The following is a 24440-nucleotide window of genomic DNA, read 5'->3' on the forward strand; positions in this document are numbered from 1 at the left end:
GCAGGTTTTTGGTTAGGGTTAGGGTTGACCCCAGCTGTTTAATAACTGTGACATCGAGTGTGGTGGGGTTAGGGTTAGGGTTGACCCCAGCTGTTTAATAACTGTGACATCGAGTGTGGTGGGGTTAGGGTTAGGGTTGACCCCAGCTGTTTAATAACTGTGACATCGAGTGTGGAGGTGAGCTCTGGTCTGTCAGCAGCTGAGATTGAGTAACTTCCTGTGTTTGTTGTCAGAGCTGTGACCACAGCTCCTCTAACAGCTCAGATGCATGACTCTGATTGCTCTGACAGTTTGATGTTGTGACATGAAGGAAGTGACTCTGAAGGTTCTTTATCATGAAAAACAGAAATGTGAACACGCTGTGACGTGTCTCCTTTCATTAATGGCTCATCAGGACCTCAGCTGATACTGTGCATCACTTCCTGTCAGAGCCGCTGTGCCTCTGTACATGTCTCATTATTCAGACGTGTTTAAAGGTCATATGTCACAACAATCTGAACTTTCTGAAACGTTTGTTTTCACCTTTTAAATAAAGTTCATTTTAAATGGTCTGAGTCTGAACCCTGCAGTCTTCATTCATAACTTCCTCCCTCACTTCCTGTGACATTTGTATTCTGTGTCCACTCGGGGATTTCCTCCATGACATTTTCTGTCAGCACAAACAAAGTCTCACAGAGGTTCTTGTTTCTTTGTTGTTGTGCTCATTCTGAATATAAACCTCAGAGTCGTCTGCATATGGACGAAACACAGCTCAGCCTCAGAGTCTGTAGGTGTCTCTGCAGCTACAGGTGATCAGTGCTTACATCCCAGCGTGAGTAAAAGAAATGATCTCCTCACACTCGGGCCCTCTGAGGTTCATAGACAGCGTTTGGATGTTGACTCGTTCAGATGCACGGTTGGAGGAAACTGTGGTCGGAGGGTGGGAGGAACCTTTCACAATAAACCTCAGATTTAGCCTTTAAACACCTTCACGTCCTCGTGCTCCGGCTGTGATGTTTCCACTGAGATTCAAACCTTCAGACTGAAAGGAAACTTTAGAGACGAACATCCCACAGACTCTCAGAGGAGTTAAAGCCTGCTTTGAGCTAGCGTGTTACTTAGCATCCTGATAACAGATGCACCATGCTAACCAAGCAAGTGCTAGCTTTGATTAAAACTTAGCATCTCCAGCTCCACCTTCTCCTCCAAATATGGTCACAGCCGCCTCCAAGAAAACAAGATGGCGACGACCAACGTGGCAAACTGAGACTTCAACGAAGCAACAGGCGACGTCGACGCCGCTCGAGGTGTTTGTGGAGTATAAAGGTCAGAGGAGAAGAAGAAGGCCGGTTATAGAACGAACTAACACGAGTCAGAGGAGAAGAAGAAGAACGGTTATAGAACGAACTAACACGAGTCAGAGGAGAAGAAGAAGGCAGGTTATAGGACGAACTAACACGAGTCAGAGGAGAAGAAGAAGGCCGGTGATAGGACGAACTAACACGAGTCAGAGGACAAGAAGAAGAAGGCCGGTTATAGGACGAACTAACACGAGTCAGAGGAGAAGAAGAAGAAGAATGGTTATAGGACGAACTAACACGAGTCAGAGAAGAAGAAGGCCGGTTATAGAACGAACTAACACGAGTCAGAGGAGAAGAAGAAGGCAGGTTATAGGACGAACTAACACGAGTCAGAGGAGAAGAAGAAGGCAGGTTATAGGACGAACTAACACGAGTCAGAGGAGAAGAAGAAGGCCGGTGATAGGACGAACTAACACGAGTCAGAGGACAAGAAGAAGAAGGCCGGTTATAGGACGAACTAACACGATTCAGAGGAGAAGAAGAAGAAGAATGGTTATAGGACGAACTAACAGGAGTCAGAGAAGAAGAAGGCCGGTTATAGAACGAACTAACACGAGTCAGAGGAGAAGAAGAAGGCCGGTTATAGGACGAACTAACACGAATCAGAGGAGAAGAAGAAGAACGGTTATAGGACGAACTAACACGAGTCAGAGGAGAAGAAGAAGGCCGGTTATAGGACGAACTAAAACGAGTCAGAGGAGAAGAAGAAGGCCGGTTATAGGACGAACTAACACGAGTCAGAGGAGAAGAAGAAGAAGAACGGTTATAGGACGAACTAACACGAGTCAGAGGAGAAGAAGAAGAAGGCCGGTTATAGGACGAACTAACACGAGTCAGAGGAGAAGAAGAAGGCCGGTTATAGGACGAACTAACACGAGTCAGAGGAGAAGAAGAAGAAGAACGGTTATAGGACGAACTAACACGAGTCAGAGGAGAAGAAGAAGAACGGTTATAGGACGAACTAACACGAGTCAGAGGAGAAGAAGAAGAAGGCCGGTTATAGGACGAACTAACACAAGTCAGAGGAGAAGAAGAAGAAGAATGGTTATAGGACGAACTAACACGAGTCAGAGGAGAAGAAGAAGAACGGTTATAGGACGAACTAACACGAGTCAGAGGAGAAGAAGAAGAACGGTTATAGGACGAACTAACACGAGTCAGAGAAGAAGAAGAAGAACGGTTATAGGACGAACTAACACGAGTCAGAGGAGAAGAAGAAGGCCGGTTATAGGACGAACTAACACGAGTCAGAGGAGAAGAAGAAGGCCGGTTATAGGACGAACTAACACGAGTCAGAGGAGAAGAAGAAGGCCGGTTATAGGACGAACTAACACGAGTCAGAGGAGAAGAAGAAGGCCGGTTATAGGACGAACTAACACAAGTCAGAGGAGAAGAAGAAGAAGAATGGTTATAGGACGAACTAACACGAGTCAGAGGAGAAGAAGGCCGGTTATAGAACGAACTAACACGAGTCAGAGGAGAAGAAGAAGGCCGGTTATAGGACGAACTAACACGAATCAGAGGAGAAGAAGAAGGCCGGTTATAGGACGAACTAACACGAGTCAGAGGACAAGAAGAAGAAGGCCGGTTATAGGACGAACTAACACGAGTCAGAGGAGAAGAAGAAGAAGAACGGTTATAGGACGAACTAACACGAGTCAGAGGAGAAGAAGAAGAAGGCCGGTTATAGGACGAACTAACACGAGTCAGAGGAGAAGAAGGAGAAGAATGGTTATAGGACGAACTAACACGAGTCAGAGAAGAAGAAGGCCGGTTATAGGACGAACTAACACGAGTCAGAGGAGAAGAAGAAGGCCGGTTATAGGACGAACTAACATGAATCAGAGGAGAAGAAGAAGAACGGTTATAGGACGAACTAACACGAGTCAGAGGAGAAGAAGAAGAACGGTTATAGGACGAACTAACACGAGTCAGAGGAGAAGAAGAAGGCCGGTTATAGGACGAACTAACACGAGTCAGAGGAGAAGAAGAAGAAGAACGGTTAACGGACGAACTAACACGAGTCAGAGAAGAAGAAGAAGGCCGGTTATAGGACGAACTAACACGAGTCAGAGAAGAAGAAGAAGGCCGGTTATAGGACGAACTAACACGAGTCAGAGGAGAAGAAGAAGGCCGGTTATAGGACGAACTAACACGAGTCAGAGAAGAAGAAGAAGGCCGGTTATAGGACGAACTAACACGAGTCAGAGGAGAAGAAGAAGAAGAACGGTTATAGGACGAACTAACACGAGTCAGAGAAGAAGAAGAAGGCCGGTTATAGGACGAACTAACACGAGTCAGAGAAGAAGAAGAAGAACGGTTATAGGACGAACTAACACGAGTCAGAGGAGAAGAAGAAGAGCGGTTATAGGACGAACTAACACAAGTCAGAGGAGAAGAAGAAGAGCGGTTATAGGACGAACTAACACAAGTCAGAGGAGAAGAAGAAGAACGGTTATAGGACGAACTAACACGAGTCAGAGAAGAAGAAGAAGAACGGTTATAGGACGAACTAACACGAGTCAGAGGAGAAGAAGAAGAGCGGTTATAGGACGAACTAACACAAGTCAGAGGAGAAGAAGAAGAACGGTTATAGGACGAACTAACACGAGTCAGAGGAGAAGAAGAAGAGCGGTTATAGGACGAACTAACACAAGTCAGAGGAGAAGAAGAAGAACGGTTAACGGACGAACTAACACGAGTCAGAGAAGAAGAAGAAGGCCGGTTATAGGACGAACTAACACGAGTCAGAGAAGAAGAAGAAGGCCGGTTATAGGACGAACTAACACGAGTCAGAGGAGAAGAAGAAGGCCGGTTATAGGACGAACTAACACGAGTCAGAGAAGAAGAAGAAGAACGGTTATAGGACGAACTAACACGAGTCAGAGGAGAAGAAGAAGAGCGGTTATAGGACGAACTAACACGAGTCAGAGAAGAAGAAGAAGAACGGTTATAGGACGAACTAACACGAGTCAGAGGAGAAGAAGAAGAGCGGTTATAGGACGAACTAACACGAGTCAGAGGACAAGAAGAAGAAGGCCGGTTATAGGACGAACTAACACGAGTCAGAGGAGAAGAAGAAGAAGAATGGTTATAGGACGAACTAACACGAGTCAGAGAAGAAGAAGGCCGGTTATAGAACGAACTAACACGAGTCAGAGGAGAAGAAGAAGGCCGGTTATAGGACGAACTAACACGAATCAGAGGAGAAGAAGAAGAACGGTTATAGGACGAACTAACACGAGTCAGAGGAGAAGAAGAAGGCCGGTTATAGGACGAACTAACACGAGTCAGAGGAGAAGAAGAAGGCCGGTTATAGGACGAACTAACACGAGTCAGAGGAGAAGAAGAAGAAGAACGGTTATAGGACGAACTAACACGAGTCAGAGAAGAAGAAGAAGGCCGGTTATAGGACGAACTAACACGAGTCAGAGGAGAAGAAGAAGGCCGGTTATAGGACGAACTAACACGAATCAGAGGAGAAGAAGAAGAACGGTTATAGGACGAACTAACACGAGTCAGAGAAGAAGAAGAAGGCCGGTTATAGGACGAACTAACACGAGTCAGAGGAGAAGAAGAAGAACGGTTATAGGACGAACTAACACGAATCAGAGGAGAAGAAGAAGAACGGTTATAGGACGAACTAACACGAGTCAGAGGAGAAGAAGAAGAACGGTTATAGGACGAACTAACACGAGTCAGAGGAGAAGAAGAAGAACGGTTATAGGACGAACTAACACGAGTCAGAGAAGAAGAAGAAGAACGGTTATAGGACGAACTAACACGAGTCAGAGGAGAAGAAGAAGGCCGGTTATAGGACGAACTAACACGAGTCAGAGGAGAAGAAGAAGGCCGGTTATAGGACGAACTAACACGAGTCAGAGGAGAAGAAGAAGGCCGGTTATAGGACGAACTAACACGAGTCAGAGGAGAAGAAGAAGGCCGGTTATAGGACGAACTAACACGAGTCAGAGGAGAAGAAGAAGGCAGGTTATAGGACGAACTAACACGAGTCAGAGGAGAAGAAGAAGAACGGTTATAGGACGAACTAACACGAGTCAGAGAAGAAGAAGAAGGCCGGTTATAGGACGAACTAACACGAGTCAGAGGAGAAGAAGAAGAACGGTTATAGGACGAACTAACACGAATCAGAGGAGAAGAAGAAGGCCGCTTATAGGATGAACTAACACGAATCAGAGGAGAAGAAGAAGGCCGGTTATAGGACGAACTAACACGAGTCAGAGGAGAAGAAGAAGGCCGGTTATAGGACGAACTAACACGAGTCAGAGGAGAAGAAGAAGAACGGTTATAGGACGAACTAACACGAGTCAGAGGAGAAGAAGAAGAACGGTTATAGGACGAACTAACACGAATCAGAGGAGAAGAAGAAGGCCGGTTATAGGACGAACTAACACGAGTCAGAGGAGAAGAAGAAGGCCGGTTATAGGACGAACTAACACGAGTCAGAGGAGAAGAAGAAGAACGGTTATAGGACGAACTAACACGAGTCAGAGGAGAAGAAGCAGAACGGTTATAGGACGAACTAACACGAGTCAGAGGAGAAGAAGAAGAACGGTTATAGGACGAACTAACACGAGTCAGAGAAGAAGAAGAAGGCCGGTTATAGGACGAACTAACACGAATCAGAGGAGAAGAAGAAGAACGGTTATAGGACGAACTAACACGAGTCAGAGGAGAAGAAGAAGAACGGTTATAGGACGAACTAACACGAGTCAGAGGAGAAGAAGAAGAACGGTTATAGGACGAACTAACACGAGTCAGAGGAGAAGAAGAAGAACGGTTATAGGACGAACTAACACGAGTCAGAGGAGAAGAAGAAGGCCGGTTATAGGACGAACTAACACGAGTCAGAGGAGAAGAAGAAGGCCGGTTATAGGACGAACTAACACGAGTCAGAGGAGAAGAAGAAGGCCGGTTATAGGACGAACTAACACGAGTCAGAGGAGAAGAAGAAGGCCGGTTATAGGACGAACTAACACGAGTCAGAGGAGAAGAAGAAGGCAGGTTATAGGACGAACTAACACGAGTCAGAGGAGAAGAAGAAGAACGGTTATAGGACGAACTAACACGAGTCAGAGGAGAAGAAGAAGAACGGTTATAGGACGAACTAACACGAGTCAGAGGAGAAGAAGAAGGCCGGTTATAGGACGAACTAACACGAGTCAGAGGACAAGAAGAAGAAGGCCGGTTATAGGACGAACTAACACGAGTCAGAGGAGAAGAAGAAGAACGGTTATAGGACGAACTAACACGAGTCAGAGGAGAAGAAGAAGAAGGCCGGTTATAGGACGAACTAACACGAGTCAGAGGAGAAGAAGAAGAAGAATGGTTATAGGACGAACTAACACGAGTCAGAGAAGAAGAAGGCCGGTTATAGAACGAACTAACACGAGTCAGAGGAGAAGAAGAAGGCCGGTTATAGGACGAACTAACACGAATCAGAGGAGAAGAAGAAGAACGGTTATAGGACGAACTAACACGAGTCAGAGGAGAAGAAGAAGAACGGTTATAGGACGAACTAACACGAGTCAGAGGAGAAGAAGAAGGCCGGTTATAGGACGAACTAACACGAGTCAGAGGAGAAGAAGAAGAAGAACGGTTAACGGACGAACTAACACGAGTCAGAGAAGAAGAAGAAGGCCGGTTATAGGACGAACTAACACGAGTCAGAGGAGAAGAAGAAGGCCGGTTATAGGACGAACTAACACGAGTCAGAGGAGAAGAAGAAGAACGGTTATAGGACGAACTAACACGAGTCAGAGGAGAAGAAGAAGGCCGGTTATAGGACGAACTAACACGAGTCAGAGGAGAAGAAGAAGGCCGGTTATAGGACGAACTAACACGAGTCAGAGGAGAAGAAGAAGGCCGCTTATAGGATGAACTAACACGAGTCAGAGGAGAAGAAGAAGAACGGTTATAGGACGAACTAACACGAATCAGAGGAGAAGAAGAAGAACGGTTATAGGACGAACTAACACGAATCAGAGGAGAAGAAGAAGAAGGCCGGTTATAGGACGAACTAACACGAGTCAGAGGAGAAGAAGAAGAACGGTTATAGGACGAACTAACACGAGTCAGAGGAGAAGAAGAAGAACGGTTATAGGACGAACTAACACGAGTCAGAGAAGAAGAAGAAGAACGGTTATAGGACGAACTAACACGAGTCAGAGGAGAAGAAGAAGAACGGTTATAGGACGAACTAACACGAGTCAGAGAAGAAGAAGAAGGCCGGTTATAGGACGAACTAACACGAGTCAGAGGAGAAGAAGAAGAACGGTTATAGGACGAACTAACACGAATCAGAGGAGAAGAAGAAGGCCGGTTATAGGACGAACTAACACGAGTCAGAGGAGAAGAAGAAGAACGGTTATAGGACGAACTAACACGAGTCAGAGGACAAGAAGAAGAAGGCCGGTTATAGGACGAACTAACACGAATCAGAGGAGAAGAAGAAGAAGGCCGGTTATAGGACGAACTAACACGAGTCAGAGGAGAAGAAGAAGGCCGGTTATAGGACGAACTAACACGAGTCAGAGGAGAAGAAGAAGAAGAACGGTTATAGGACGAACTAACACGAGTCAGAGGACAAGAAGAAGAAGGCCGGTTATAGGACGAACTAACACGAGTCAGAGGAGAAGAAGAAGGCCGGTTATAGGACGAACTAACACGAGTCAGAGGAGAAGAAGAAGAAGAACGGTTATAGGACGAACTAACACGAGTCAGAGGAGAAGAAGAAGAAGAACGGTTATAGGACGAACTAACACGAATCAGAGAAGAAGAAGAAGGCCGGTTATAGGACGAACTAACACGAGTCAGAGGAGAAGAAGAAGAAGAACGGTTATAGGACGAACTAACACGAGTCAGAGGAGAAGAAGAAGAAGAACGGTTATAGGACGAACTAACACGAGTCAGAGAAGAAGAAGAAGGCCGGTTATAGGACGAACTAACACGAGTCAGAGGAGAAGAAGAAGGCCGGTTATAGGACGAACTAACACGAGTCAGAGGAGAAGAAGAAGGCCGGTGATAGGACGAACTAACACGAATCAGAGGAGAAGAAGAAGAACGGTTATAGGACGAACTAACACGAGTCAGAGGAGAAGAAGAAGGCCGGTTATAGGACGAACTAACACGAGTCAGAGGAGAAGAAGAAGAACGGTTATAGGACGAACTAACACGAATCAGAGGAGAAGAAGAAGAACGGTTATAGGACGAACTAACACGAGTCAGAGGAGAAGAAGAAGAACGGTTATAGGACGAACTAACACGAGTCAGAGGAGAAGAAGAAGAACGGTTATAGGACGAACTAACACGAGTCAGAGGAGAAGAAGAAGAACGGTTATAGGACGAACTAACACGAGTCAGAGGAGAAGAAGAAGGCCGGTTATAGGACGAACTAACACGAGTCAGAGGAGAAGAAGAAGGCCGGTTATAGGACGAACTAACACGAGTCAGAGGAGAAGAAGAAGGCCGGTTATAGGACGAACTAACACGAGTCAGAGGAGAAGAAGAAGGCCGGTTATAGGACGAACTAACACGAGTCAGAGGAGAAGAAGAAGGCAGGTTATAGGACGAACTAACACGAGTCAGAGGAGAAGAAGAAGAACGGTTATAGGACGAACTAACACGAGTCAGAGAAGAAGAAGAAGGCTGGTTATAGGACGAACTAACACGAGTCAGAGGAGAAGAAGAAGAACGGTTATAGGACGAACTAACACGAATCAGAGGAGAAGAAGAAGGCCGCTTATAGGATGAACTAACACGAATCAGAGGAGAAGAAGAAGGCCGGTTATAGGACGAACTAACACGAGTCAGAGGAGAAGAAGAAGGCCGGTTATAGGACGAACTAACACGAGTCAGAGGAGAAGAAGAAGAACGGTTATAGGACGAACTAACACGAGTCAGAGGAGAAGAAGAAGAACGGTTATAGGACGAACTAACACGAATCAGAGGAGAAGAAGAAGGCCGGTTATAGGACGAACTAACACGAGTCAGAGGAGAAGAAGAAGGCCGGTTATAGGACGAACTAACACGAGTCAGAGGAGAAGAAGAAGAACGGTTATAGGACGAACTAACACGAGTCAGAGGAGAAGAAGCAGAACGGTTATAGGACGAACTAACACGAGTCAGAGGAGAAGAAGAAGAACGGTTATAGGACGAACTAACACGAGTCAGAGAAGAAGAAGAAGGCCGGTTATAGGACGAACTAACACGAATCAGAGGAGAAGAAGAAGAACGGTTATAGGACGAACTAACACGAGTCAGAGGAGAAGAAGAAGAACGGTTATAGGACGAACTAACACGAGTCAGAGGAGAAGAAGAAGAACGGTTATAGGACGAACTAACACGAGTCAGAGGAGAAGAAGAAGAACGGTTATAGGACGAACTAACACGAGTCAGAGGAGAAGAAGAAGGCCGGTTATAGGACGAACTAACACGAGTCAGAGGAGAAGAAGAAGGCCGGTTATAGGACGAACTAACACGAGTCAGAGGAGAAGAAGAAGGCCGGTTATAGGACGAACTAACACGAGTCAGAGGAGAAGAAGAAGGCAGGTTATAGGACGAACTAACACGAGTCAGAGGAGAAGAAGAAGAACGGTTATAGGACGAACTAACACGAGTCAGAGGAGAAGAAGAAGAACGGTTATAGGACGAACTAACACGAGTCAGAGGAGAAGAAGAAGGCCGGTTATAGGACGAACTAACACGAGTCAGAGGACAAGAAGAAGAAGGCCGGTTATAGGACGAACTAACACGAGTCAGAGGAGAAGAAGAAGAACGGTTATAGGACGAACTAACACGAGTCAGAGGAGAAGAAGAAGAAGGCCGGTTATAGGACGAACTAACACGAGTCAGAGGAGAAGAAGAAGAAGAATGGTTATAGGACGAACTAACACGAGTCAGAGAAGAAGAAGGCCGGTTATAGAACGAACTAACACGAGTCAGAGGAGAAGAAGAAGGCCGGTTATAGGACGAACTAACACGAATCAGAGGAGAAGAAGAAGAACGGTTATAGGACGAACTAACACGAGTCAGAGGAGAAGAAGAAGAACGGTTATAGGACGAACTAACACGAGTCAGAGGAGAAGAAGAAGGCCGGTTATAGGACGAACTAACACGAGTCAGAGGAGAAGAAGAAGAAGAACGGTTAACGGACGAACTAACACGAGTCAGAGAAGAAGAAGAAGGCCGGTTATAGGACGAACTAACACGAGTCAGAGGAGAAGAAGAAGGCCGGTTATAGGACGAACTAACACGAGTCAGAGGAGAAGAAGAAGAACGGTTATAGGACGAACTAACACGAGTCAGAGGAGAAGAAGAAGGCCGGTTATAGGACGAACTAACACGAGTCAGAGGAGAAGAAGAAGGCCGGTTATAGGACGAACTAACACGAGTCAGAGGAGAAGAAGAAGGCCGCTTATAGGATGAACTAACACGAGTCAGAGGAGAAGAAGAAGAACGGTTATAGGACGAACTAACACGAATCAGAGGAGAAGAAGAAGAACGGTTATAGGACGAACTAACACGAATCAGAGGAGAAGAAGAAGAAGGCCGGTTATAGGACGAACTAACACGAGTCAGAGGAGAAGAAGAAGAACGGTTATAGGACGAACTAACACGAGTCAGAGGAGAAGAAGAAGAACGGTTATAGGACGAACTAACACGAGTCAGAGAAGAAGAAGAAGAACGGTTATAGGACGAACTAACACGAGTCAGAGGAGAAGAAGAAGAACGGTTATAGGACGAACTAACACGAGTCAGAGAAGAAGAAGAAGGCCGGTTATAGGACGAACTAACACGAGTCAGAGGAGAAGAAGAAGAACGGTTATAGGACGAACTAACACGAATCAGAGGAGAAGAAGAAGGCCGGTTATAGGACGAACTAACACGAGTCAGAGGAGAAGAAGAAGAACGGTTATAGGACGAACTAACACGAGTCAGAGGACAAGAAGAAGAAGGCCGGTTATAGGACGAACTAACACGAATCAGAGGAGAAGAAGAAGAAGGCCGGTTATAGGACGAACTAACACGAGTCAGAGGAGAAGAAGAAGGCCGGTTATAGGACGAACTAACACGAGTCAGAGGAGAAGAAGAAGAAGAACGGTTATAGGACGAACTAACACGAGTCAGAGGACAAGAAGAAGAAGGCCGGTTATAGGACGAACTAACACGAGTCAGAGGAGAAGAAGAAGGCCGGTTATAGGACGAACTAACACGAGTCAGAGGAGAAGAAGAAGAAGAACGGTTATAGGACGAACTAACACGAGTCAGAGGAGAAGAAGAAGAAGAACGGTTATAGGACGAACTAACACGAATCAGAGAAGAAGAAGAAGGCCGGTTATAGGACGAACTAACACGAGTCAGAGGAGAAGAAGAAGAAGAACGGTTATAGGACGAACTAACACGAGTCAGAGGAGAAGAAGAAGAAGAACGGTTATAGGACGAACTAACACGAGTCAGAGAAGAAGAAGAAGGCCGGTTATAGGACGAACTAACACGAGTCAGAGGAGAAGAAGAAGGCCGGTTATAGGACGAACTAACACGAGTCAGAGGAGAAGAAGAAGAAGAACGGTTATAGGACGAACTAACACGAGTCAGAGGAGAAGAAGAAGAACGGTTATAGGACGAACTAACACGAGTCAGAGAAGAAGAAGAAGAACGGTTATAGGACGAACTAACACGAGTCAGAGAAGAAGAAGAAGAACGGTTATAGGACGAACTAACACGAATCAGAGGAGAAGAAGAAGAACGGTTATAGGACGAACTAACACGAATCAGAGGAGAAGAAGAAGAAGGCCGGTTATAGGACGAACTAACACGAGTCAGAGAAGAAGAAGAAGAACGGTTATAGGACGAACTAACACGAGTCAGAGGAGAAGAAGAAGAACGGTTATAGGACGAACTAACACGAGTCAGAGGAGAAGAAGAAGAACGGTTATAGGACGAACTAACACGAGTCAGAGGAGAAGAAGAAGAACGGTTATAGGACGAACTAACACGAGTCAGAGGAGAAGAAGAAGAACGGTTATAGGACGAACTAACACGAGTCAGAGAAGAAGAAGAAGGCCGCTTATAGGACGAACTAACACGAGTCAGAGGAGAAGAAGAAGGCCGCTTATAGGACGAACTAACACGAGTCAGAGGAGAAGAAGAAGGCCGGTTATAGGACGAACTAACACGAGTCAGAGGAGAAGAAGAAGAAGGCCGGTTATAGGACGAACTAACACGAGTCAGAGGAGAAGAAGAAGAAGGCTGGTTATAGGACGAACTAACACGAGTCAGAGGAGAAGAAGAAGAACGGTTATAGGACGAACTAACACGAGTCAGAGGAGAAGAAGAAGAACGGTTATAGGACGAACTAACACGAGTCAGAGGAGAAGAAGAAGAAGGCCGGTTATAGGACGAACTAACACAAGTCAGAGGAGAAGAAGAAGAAGAATGGTTATAGGACGAACTAACACGAGTCAGAGGAGAAGAAGGCTGGTTATAGAACGAACTAACACGAGTCAGAGGAGAAGAAGAAGGCCGGTTATAGGACGAACTAACACGAATCAGAGGAGAAGAAGAAGAACGGTTATAGGACGAACTAACACAAGTCAGAGGAGAAGAAGAAGGCCGGTTATAGGACGAACTAACACGAGTCAGAGGAGAAGAAGAAGGCCGGTTATAGGACGAACTAACACGAGTCAGAGGAGAAGAAGAAGAAGAACGGTTATAGGACGAACTAACACGAGTCAGAGAAGAAGAAGAAGGCCGGTTATAGGACGAACTAACACGAATCAGAGGAGAAGAAGAAGAACGGTTATAGGACGAACTAACACGAGTCAGAGGAGAAGAAGAAGGCCGGTTATAGGACGAACTAACACGAGTCAGAGGAGAAGAAGAAGGCCGGTTATAGGACGAACTAACACGAGTCAGAGGAGAAGAAGAAGAACGGTTATAGGACGAACTAACACGAGTCAGAGAAGAAGAAGAAGGCCGGTTATAGGACGAACTAACACGAGTCAGAGGAGAAGAAGAAGAACGGTTATAGGACGAACTAACACGAGTCAGAGAAGAAGAAGAAGGCCGGTTATAGGACGAACTAACACGAATCAGAGGAGAAGAAGAAGAACGGTTATAGGACGAACTAACACGAGTCAGAGGAGAAGAAGAAGGCCGGTTATAGGACGAACTAACACGAGTCAGAGGAGAAGAAGAAGAACGGTTATAGGACGAACTAACACGAGTCAGAGGAGAAGAAGAAGAACGGTTATAGGACGAACTAACACGAGTCAGAGAAGAAGAAGAAGGCCAGTTATAGGACGAACTAACACGAGTCAGAGGAGAAGAAGAAGAACGGTTATAGGACGAACTAACACGAATCAGAGGAGAAGAAGAAGAACGGTTATAGGACGAACTAACACGAATCAGAGGAGAAGAAGAAGAAGGCCGGTTATAGGACGAACTAACACGAGTCAGAGGAGAAGAAGAAGAACGGTTATAGGACGAACTAACACGAGTCAGAGGAGAAGAAGAAGAACGGTTATAGGACGAACTAACACGAGTCAGAGAAGAAGAAGAAGGCCGGTTATAGGACGAACTAACACGAGTCAGAGAAGAAGAAGAAGGCCGGTTATAGGACGAACTAACACGAATCAGAGAAGAAGAAGAAGGCCGGTTATAGGACGAACTAACACGAGTCAGAGAAGAAGAAGAAGGCCGGTTATAGGACGAACTAACACGAGTCAGAGGAGAAGAAGAAGGCCGGTTATAGGACGAACTAACACGAGTCAGAGGAGAAGAAGAAGGCCGGTTATAGGACGAACTAACACGAGTCAGAGAAGAAGAAGAAGGCCGGTTATAGGACGAACTAACACGAGTCAGAGAAGAAGAAGAAGGCCGGTTATAGGACGAACTAACACGAGTCAGAGGAGAAGAAGAAGAAGAACGGTTATAGGACGAACTAACACGAGTCAGAGAAGAAGAAGAAGGCCGGTTATAGGACGAACTAACATGAGTCAGAGGAGAAGAAGAAGAACGGTTATAGGACGAACTAACACGAGTCAGAGAAGAAGAAGAAGAACGGTTATAGGACGAACTAACATGAGTCAGAGGAGAAGAAGAAGAACGGTTATAGGACGAACTAACACAAGTCAGAGGAGAAGAAGAAGAACGGTTACAGGACGAACTAACACGAATCAGAGGAGAAGAAGAAGGCCGGTTATAGGACGAACTAACACAAGTACTCATCAGTGACTGTATCAGAGCGTACAGTAATAATTACAGTGTCAGTTAAGTTTGACTATTTCTAGTTTAAACTGCAGAAACCTGAAGTTCATCCTGACAAACAGTCTGAGACTTCCGAAGGAGAAGAGTCAGACACCACTTCCTGTTTCACTCCGCTGATAACTTCACCTGTCTGTGACACGTTAATGAGACTTTAAAGTTTACCATCAGTTTGACTTAAACAGGCTGGATCTGTTTCTCTTCATGGCAAAGCTTCAGCCTGCTTTCATAAACATGTTCCTCGTTATCATCACGGTCACATGACAGCAACACTCCAGTCTGCTCTTTAATACGGAGGTCAAAGGTCACGACGCATCCAGGCCAAAGTGCACGCTGTAGAGTCATCTCAGTGATGTGAAGTGAAACTGAGTCTGTCATCTGACTGTCATACTGTACGCACACACACACGCACGCACGCACGCGCACACACACACACACACACACACACACACACACACACACACACACACTGATCTCTTTAAATGCATTAACCTCTAACAACATTTTAAAAATAGTTTAACTTTAATATTCCTTCTTCTAATGTCAGGCCCCATAATGATCATAATAATCATAATAATAATAATGATGACAATAATAATAATGATGATAATGATGATAATTAATATTTTAATAAGAGGACTTGTGAGGACAGTAGTAGTGTAGGACATTCCTGTAGTAGTGTTAGTGTAGTGTCAGTGTGTGTGTGCGTGTGTGTGTGTGTGCGTGTGTGTGTGCGTGCGTGTGTGTGTGCGTGTGTGTGCGTGTGTGTGTGTGTGTGCAGTCGTAACAGAAGCAGTTTGTGCTGCTGGAGGAGCAGAGGTCGCTCGAGGAACGACAGGATGTGCTAACAGTACTTGTTTTAATGGAAGCAGACTTGGTCATACCTTAACTTCATGAGGAGCCATGTTGTAGTTCTAGTTGTAGTTTTTGGAGGTACTTTGAGATGTAATTAAGCAGAGCAGCAGCAGCTGTGACGGACTGAAGAGGCAGCAGCAGGTGTGTCGCTTGTTTGTGGCTCGGCAGTGAAAGTAGAAGCCACAGTGGAACAGGTAGCAGCCTGCTAACCGCAGTAGCAGCCTGCTAACCGCAGTAGCAGCAGCAGTGAACTAGTAGTACTAGTAAAAGTTAGTGGTAGTAAAAGTAGTAACATAATGACGTCATACTGGCCTGGTTTTATTACTAGGTATTTAAAACTACTTGTGTGAGCAGCATCAGTTGCAGCACTCTTTGCGTCCACTTGGGGGAGCTGCAGTGTTACAAAGTGAGTGTGTGTGTGTGTGTGTGTGCTTCAGGATCTCAACTTTATTTTATTTGTTTGAAGTTGTTTATTATCTGAAATCAAATAAATATGTTGACACGTTTTTGTTTCATTAAATTTTTAAACTTTTATTCTGAAATGTTTTTGTTTATTAATCTGAGCGGATGTTTTGTTATTGATCAGATATTGATTGTTAAATGAAATGTTTTGTGTTTGTGATGACTTTCAGGTTTGCTTGTATAAATAAAATATATATAATATAATATAAATATAAATATAAACAAGATAAATAATCTGATAAAATAAATTGTTTGATTTTAAACTAAAGAAAGAAGCAACATGAGATAAAAATGTAAACTATTGAAGCTCGTGCAGACAAAGCTGTGTGAAGTCAGCGTCATTGATCAATAACACCGTGTTTGATCCAGCGCTACTTTCAAAATAAAAGCATTTCAAACTTTTGGCAAAGATTTTTTTTTTATTTTTACGGAATTTGCAAAAACATTTGAACTCATAATAATGAGATTATTATTCATGATATGAAATCTTATATCAGTATTTGTTTTAATTGTGTGGAGGCTTCAAATGGACAGAAAGTAAACAGGAAGTGTTTGGTTTGTTTTGTTGACAGGAATGTGTCTTACAGCAAACATTAGAGACTTCAAACAAACCACAACACATGATGACGGCACGTCCCACCATCTCTGTCCAACATCCCCATCACCGTCTGAACTATGGAAAAGGAGGACACAACTTTCTGGATGTTACGGTGCTTCATTATTTATTTTATGCATTTTTTCAGAGATAAAAATTTTATGTTTTTGTATATTTTAATATTTTCTTACACCTGCTGTGTCGTGACGTTTACCTGCACGTGGTTCAGTTCAGACTGGGACCTGGATGTTTTTCTGTGTACGGTCTTAAACATATTTACATGTTTGCTGATGAAACAGTTTGTGTTGGTGGTTAAAGGGTTAAAGGTCAGTCACAGGAGCAAATGAAAGGCAGTATTGCTTACCCTCTTCTTAAAATACATTTTTCTTATTGTTTTTTTCTATTTATTCACTTTAATTCGTGCTTTTATTCTGAAAACGCAATGCGGAAATATGACGCTTTATTTGTACGTAACTTGACGCTTCGGAGCGCGAGAGCGGCAGAGAGCGAGAAGGAAGAGAAGACGAGAGGGAGGCTGTGGAAGGGAAAGAGAGGAGGAGGAAGAGGGGGATAAAACCCGGCAGACAGACGGACGACGGGACCGGAAAGAAAGAAAAGAAATGTGGAATAACCCGCGAGCTCCGCGCGTGACACCCCGAGGAATACTTCCGCTCGTGGAGGGATAGTCATTTTTTATGTTTTTCATTTTCGGGCTGAATTATTTTGGATTTGATCCCGCAGCTGCCACACACACACACACACACACACACAGCGCGTGCGTGAGTATGTGCGCGTGAATCTGCGTGCTTGCCCAGGTGTGTGTGTCCTCTTGCTGCTGTCCTTAAATCTGCTGTTTTTCAGGCGGAGTTCTGTTCGGCTCCGGACACCTTGTTTATGACCTGTGTGTGCGCGTGCTCAGCATGTCGCAGCGTGGCTCTCACCAGACTTCATTCATAAACACCTGTATTTTCATTTATTTTGGAGCGTGCGTTTGCCTGCTTGTGAGCGCGCGGGTTGTGAGTGTGCACGTGCGCGTCCACGCCGATCGATGAAGATGGATTTATTTACTTTGGCACCAAAGAAGAAGAATTAGTAGTTTCTTGTATTACCGGATGGATTTAAAATTACAACGAATAAAAGTGAACAATTAAAAGACTGGACGGAAAAAAACCACAGAAGAAGAACAAAAGGTGAGTTTAAAGTTTTATTTTTAAAGAGACTTTTGTTTATTAAAATGTCTCTGATAAACTTGTTTTTCCTACTTTTATATGAAACAATCAAACTGATAAAAGACATCCTGTTAATCATTCATTACGACATCACAGTAAAAGTACTTCATGTATTTAAAGCATCACAGTAAAAGTACTTCATGTATTTAAAGCATCACAGAAAAAGTACTTCTCATTAGAGTATAAATATTCAGTGTGTGGACGGGGAGCCGCTGAGTTCTGATATCAGCACAAAAACTGGATTTTTTTGAATGAGGTTTGGTTTGTTTGGAGAAAATAAATCTACAGGACTCAGCAGATCCAACTGTGTGTGTGTGCGTGCGTGTGTGCGTGTGTGTGTTTGTGTGTGGTTTGATGGATGAGCCTGAACACCACACAAACACACACAGCTGTCCTTCAATACTCTGCAGATAAGAGGCGTTATTGAAATCCCAGCTCCCTAACAGCCATCAATCACTGTGTGTGTGTGTGTGTGTGTGTGTGTGTGTGTGTGTGCTGATATTTCTCTCTGCTGGATTATGACTTCCTCGGGAAACGAGGCACATGCCTTATCAGTCCTCCGGCTGGGCGATAAACACACACAGAGACGTCAAGCCTTGTTTCATCGCTGCAGACGGAGCTGTGTTTGTGTTCACACACCAAACCCCATTCACTTTCTTTAGAATTTTGACATGAAAAACAGGTTCACTTTGAGCTTCTTCTGGGCTCGTTGCATCAAGAAAATGGATCAATTGATTTTCCTTCTTCAGCCTCGTTTTACATTTTGATGTAATTGAAGGAAAATGTCATAAATCTGTAACTTAAAGACGAAGGAGATGAAACCTAAGCTGCTGTATTTGTTTGAATCGGCTGCTGAAACCAAACAAAGCTCCTTTTTGTGTCTGCATTGAACCTTCAGAAACAAGCAGAAACATTTTCACACCTTTCTCAGTCCAAGAAAACACAAACCAACACAAACCAACCCTGTACTTCAGAACTGAGACGTACACTATCGGCCTTTAGGTCTGTGAATGTATCTGGACGTTTATTAATCTCTTATTTTAGTTAAAAGTCCCAACACGTCTCCAAGTGTGGACAGGAACAACAGAGCTTCTCAACCAGCCGTTACCTGGTCTAAAGGTTTGTTGTTGAAATGAATGAAGGTTTGAAGACGTGTGAAGACGTGAGCACACCTGGCTAACTGAGAACCTTTATACCTTACGATATGTTGAGCTCTGAAGGAAAGCCGCCGTGCTCTGGTTTCAGATCGAACTTTTCAGGAATACAAGAACTGAAGATGTTTCAGTTTCTATGACCGAGTGAGACCTCTGTTCGCGCTCTCAAACCTCAGTGTTGGTTTCAGTGTTTTCAAACTTCCTCCTCTCATGTGGTTTTTCTCTCTGTCGCAGTCATGGCGGGCTGAGCGGCGTCCTCGCAGTGGACCGTCCCGTCTGAAGCAGAGACCAGAGACCTGCAGGCTCACAGCATGGTGAGGTCAAAGGTCAACTTTGTGTTAGCTTTTATTTATCCTTTAGGAACTTCATTTGTGTAAAAGCGTCGGTGCGTACACAGTTCACCACAAACAGGCCCAAAGCTGGAATCACTCTGTGTCACTGTAACTGAAGCTGCTGCATTATTTGAATGAAGTCATAGTTTCAGCTCGGAGAGCTCAGCTGCTGTGATCCTGTGATCCACCTCTCTCATCTCATTTATCACATACACTTCACTGTTTCACTATAAGGAGATTTAAATTGAGATCTTTGTACAGAACTCTTTCATTAACTCTTGGTAATCAGAGTTGAATTTTTTTGGATACCTTAAATTTATTTTTGGTGCCCTGAAAAACAGAGGGAGTGAAGTATCTCTCCTTCCTTTACGTCTCAGGCGGCCACCCAGCTGTCTGGATAATTTCCTAATGGCCCTGCGGCTGATAGCCAATCAGAGATGGTTCATGACGCCGTGTGACAGGAAATTCAATTAGGCTGTTTCTTCTCCTCCATTTTTTCTCTCCCTCTCTCTCTCACTGCTCTGCTCTCTCTTTGTCTCTCCCCCTCCCTTTGTTTATCTCATGCTTCCTCTTTCCCTCTCTCGCCCCGGATCTGTCGGGGAGAGAGAGAGAAATGCTCCGGGCGTTGTATGTCATCCAGGAATACTAAAAAAAGGCTGCTCGTATTTTACTCCATGAAAGGAGAAATAAAATCACAGTCTTCGTGTTCGGTGGAGGAGATTCTGTAAATGGACAAAATCCTTCTTTTCTGTTCGTCCTTGAAAGGTGAATTTAACCGTTTATACTGGAGCAAAGATTAAATCAATACTGCACTGACACTTAATATCCAGCTGACCGTGCTGGACGTTGGACATAGATTCCCTCGTAGAGTCCAGATGGTTTCATTATTAAAGCTATGGGGAAACTTGTTGTCATCCTTCAGGGGTCCCTTTAATTTTCTGAAGAAAACGTAAACATGCTTTCTTAAGGAGTTAAAACCTGACTTGTTGAGTTCCACTGCTGTTACAGACTAGTTATTACTTACTTTGACTCTCCTCTCCATGTCACAGGTGGATGCCAGCACATCTTACAGGATGAACCCACTGGCTGCACTCAGCATCGACCGCAGTGCTCTGGTTGGTGAAAGCTACCGCCCCCATGGAGGAATCTTCTATCCCGGCATCCATCCCCTCTCTGCCAACAAGCCCCAGGAGGCTGGCACTTCTCACCCGCTGGGCTATGATCTCCTGTACAAACCAGATGTAAACATGTTGGATGGCCAAAAGTCTTCAAATGGATATGTTGGACTTTATAAGAGCCAACCCCCTGGCTTGCAGAAACCCCTGGTTGTCCCTGCTGCAGGAGGTGATGGCCTGGGGCTGGACCGCAGAGTCCTACCCAATAACAAGCAGTCAGAAGTTAGCCTGAATGGTGCCAGCAGCTTCCTGAGATTGCCCTGGATCAGCCCTTATGCTGATGCAACAATGTACCCCTTTCTGGACATGGCATACAAGGCGTCCTTCCTGTCTCAGCCATCACCCTTCATTCACCAGCAGCTGGCATATCAATCTCTGTGTGCCACAGGGGCAGGAAGCAGCACACGTGGGGAAGACAGACTTTTCTACCTGCCTCATTATGCCCAGACACATATCTCCTCCCCGTTAGGCCCTCCAATCAGGATCCCTGCTGCCACTCCAGCGTCTGCTGTCCTTTCACCCCTGCCCCACTGCCAGGACAAGGCCTTACAAGGTCTTAGTCCTCAGGTCCATCAGGAACAGTCTGCCTTCAGCATCAGTCCTCAGATCCAGCAGGAACCCAAGACTCAGGCTGTTCAGAATACTGAGCGACAACATGGCAACAGTAGCTGTGGGGGAAAGTCCAATCAGTCAACTTCCTCCAAAAACACTCTGAGCAGGAGCAGTGGTGGAGGTAGTGATGCCCCTGTTAACAGTTCAGCTAGCACTGCTACCTTAGAGTCACCACCAGTTACCCAACCCCTCACCAACACCGCCACAGACCTCCAGAAGTCCCTTTATGGAAGCACCTCCTCATCCTCAACCTCACTTTTAGTGTCTCATCCTTTTTACATTGATAGCCTGAGCTCAGAGCACGGCTCTTCTGTGCAGTCAGGCAGCAACAAGACCAAAGATGCCAGCTGTAGTGCAGAGAGGTGTACATCACCTGCAAAGACATCAAAGGACAGAGCTGTACCTCAAAAACCTGCCAAAAACCCCGGGGAAAAACCATTGGATCTGTCCGCCAAAGAGTTGGAGGCATTCTCAAACGGATTCCCATCCAAATTAGAGACTCTGTCCAAGTCGGGGTATTTACCAGCATCACGTTACAGGTTGTTAGCCAATCAGGACCAGCATCAAAAGGAGGGTCAACCCTTACTGGTTAGCACGTCTACAAAGATACCAGATCAACCTGAAATGATCAGCACTGTGTCCTCCCCTTGGGTTGTTCCGGGATCTTCACTGACAGTGAGCTCTGACCACAGCAGAGGACCTCAATTTACGAACAACAAAAGTTCAGACAATGCTCCTCATCATCCGAGGCTTCAGGATTCATCCAGTTCCATGACAGTTGAGATAACCAGTGTCCCAAGCCCGGCCTCAGGGGGAAGACCGTCTGCATCATCTCCTTCTCCAAAGGCCAAAGCCGATTGGCCAGGAACCCCCCCTTCTGATTTGGCGAAAGTCAATCCAAACAGTAAAGGTGAAACTCGTACAAGCCCTGGAAAACAGAGCTGCACTTCTGCAAAGCCTCAAGAAATCAACCTTCATTCGCAGCAGTCGCAGTCTCGCGCGCAAAACGGAAACTCCTCCAGTCAGATCTATGGTGACTCCTACCTCCCTCCTGGCTTAGGTTACACAAACCGCTACATCCCATACTCAGTTGCTGAGAGCATGTCCTTGCAACGCATGACCATACCAGGCAAAGGGCCTGTATACCCTCACCCCGTGTTGCTTGGCAGCAGTAACTTTTATCCACCTCGTCTTGCACCAAAACATGGCCTATCATATGGAGTACATCCAAACCAGGCTGAATTCATGACATACCAGAATTCTCAGGTGGTCCTTCCACCTGTTTCCTCCAGCTCAGGTCCTGACCAACTCCAAAACCAGAAAAGAACCTGGAGAGCAGAACAATACAGGAACCAGGAAAGGCCAGATGCGGACAGCTCACTCAAGAGTGATAACGAGAGGGACAAGTCCACAAGTCAATTTTTAAAGGCTTCAAGCAAACCCCCCCCTTCTGCCAGAGAGGATTTAATTTGTATTGACCTGCTGCGTGATGAGGCAGATGGTGATTGGTCCAGCAACAAGCACAGCTCCCTGTCTAATGGTGGAGAAGATTCCTCCAAGAATGGCATAAGTGGTGGTAGCCACATCCACAAAAGACAGCCATGGCCTCCAAACGCCCTCAATCCCTGCCAGGCTGTGGAGCAGAGAAGAGGCTTACAACCCCACACATCCCTACCCCAGCCTCCTCATCACAGCTCTTCATCTCCACCTTCTAGTGAAGTCATCTCACAGGAGGTCCAGGAAGAGGAGGAGTCACTGAGTCCATTCCCAGACATTCCAGAGGAGCAGACAATGCACTGTGCCAGAACTTCTCTGCATCAATTTTCTAGAAAATGTAAACCTGGAGCCTCAGGTGATGCTGGGGATTTGATAATGAGTGTTACTAGTGTTGGGGATAGTGGTGTTGATAGAAAGAGTGCGAATGAAGAAGCCAAGTTAGATGCCTCAGTAAACCCTGAGCACAGTCCCTCCAGAAATGGTGACTCTATGTGTCCTGATAGTAAAGAACATTGTCCTAGAGACTCTAACAACATCATGGGAGCAGTGTGTGCAGACAACAGCCAGAGGGTCGGAGCCTATGGGGGCAACTGTCCTCCAGACAGTCCACTTTGCAGCAGTAAGGGACCAGCATCTAGAGATTTTAGTCCCCAGGTCCCAGCATGTAGGAGTTTTAATCCTAGGGTTCAAGCTGGGGGGAATGTGAACAACCGGGTCCCACTGAGTGTTAACTTAAACCCAAGAAGTCCTACGTGTAACAGTGAAGATATAAATAGCCGGAATTTTGTCAATAGAGATTTTGTGGGACCATGTTGCAGAAATCTGGCTCAAAGGGCACCAACTTGTGAACCCAGAATGTTCAACAGACAGCAGACTCATGAAGATATCAGCCCTGGGACTCCAGGCTGCAGGAGCATCAACCCCAGATTCCCCAATTGTGAAAACCACAATGCCACGCGCCCAGTTTGTGGGAACATCAATCCCAGAGCTCCTGCATGCAGAGAGAACTGTATCAGTTCTAGTAGTAACCTCTCTAAAGGCCAGTCTTTTGGAAATAATCAGACCTGTGTAAAAAACAATCTCAGTGTCCCCACGTATGGAAACCGTTATCCTCCAGGTCCAACCTGTCAGTACTTTTCACCTGGCAATCCAACCAATCGAGGCTTTAACAGGATTTCTGCAGATCTGTCTCCAGAACGACCAGACCTCAAATTTGAAGGCCTCACCTCCCATGAGACCGAACCAAACCAGAGCCTCACCACAGACATCTGTGGAGACAGGGAGAAAGAAATCCAGGACTGCATGGATTACCAGACAGACGAGGACGAGGGTCCCGGCTGCAACAAGAGCCGGCGCTCAGGACTCACTAAACGGATCGCTAACTCATCCGGCTACGTGGGTGACCGCTTCAAATGTGTGACCACAGAGCTGTACGCCGACTCCAGCAAGCTGAGCCGAGAGCAGAGAGCACTCCAGGTAAGGTCCAGTTTTTTATACATACGATCAGTCAACTAGACAGAGAGGGCAGGTCTGAAGTGTCATCATCGTGCCAGTGCTGCCTGGTTGGGTTTGTCTTCTGATATCGATTGCTTACTGGTCATTCAGGCAATTCAAGTCACCTAGACTGGGAGGAAACAGGCTTTACTTCACTCTGTTGTACAACGCTGTGTTTTTCCCAATGAGTAACTATTTTACACCAGGTGTCACCAGTGGAGACTTTTCAATGAGTTACTGCTTTAAGCTTTTTCTCTAAAGCCAAAAGTCGGGTTCTTCCCCCTGGATGGATCAATAGTGAGTTTACGGCTTCCTTCCAGATCTGAATGTGTCCGAGGCGGAGACCTGAACCGAGCAACATCACTGAAAACACAGAGACCAGTTGGGTTTTACAAAGTCGTCCAGTAT

At 45.5% G+C, this 24440-nt stretch overlaps 2 protein-coding genes across 2 annotated transcripts in view; both read left to right on the top strand.

Annotated features, from left to right (window-relative positions):
- LOC138603697 (uncharacterized) overlaps positions 1 to 550 on the top strand; it is a 4765-nt gene extending 4215 nt beyond the window's left edge. The window contains exon 4 of the mRNA XM_069675585.1: positions 1 to 550. This exon is cut by the window's left edge and continues 618 nt beyond it. The gene's annotated coding sequence lies outside the window, so the exon portion shown is untranslated.
- A 19759-nt stretch (positions 551 to 20309) lies between these two features.
- The window catches only part of LOC138603288 (BCL-6 corepressor-like), a 28762-nt gene continuing 24631 nt past the window's right edge, over positions 20310 to 24440 (top strand). The window contains exon 1 of the mRNA XM_069674968.1: positions 20310 to 24014. Within this exon, the coding sequence (XP_069531069.1) occupies positions 20328 to 24014 (3687 nt within the window). The 5' untranslated portion in view covers positions 20310 to 20327. The remainder of the gene's footprint in view (positions 24015 to 24440) is intronic.

This window comes from Semicossyphus pulcher, unplaced genomic scaffold (genome assembly GCF_022749685.1).
Source record: "Semicossyphus pulcher isolate SPU_LCO1_2020_fin unplaced genomic scaffold, fSemPul1.0.p SCAF_24, whole genome shotgun sequence".
NCBI lineage: Eukaryota > Metazoa > Chordata > Actinopteri > Labriformes > Labridae > Semicossyphus > Semicossyphus pulcher.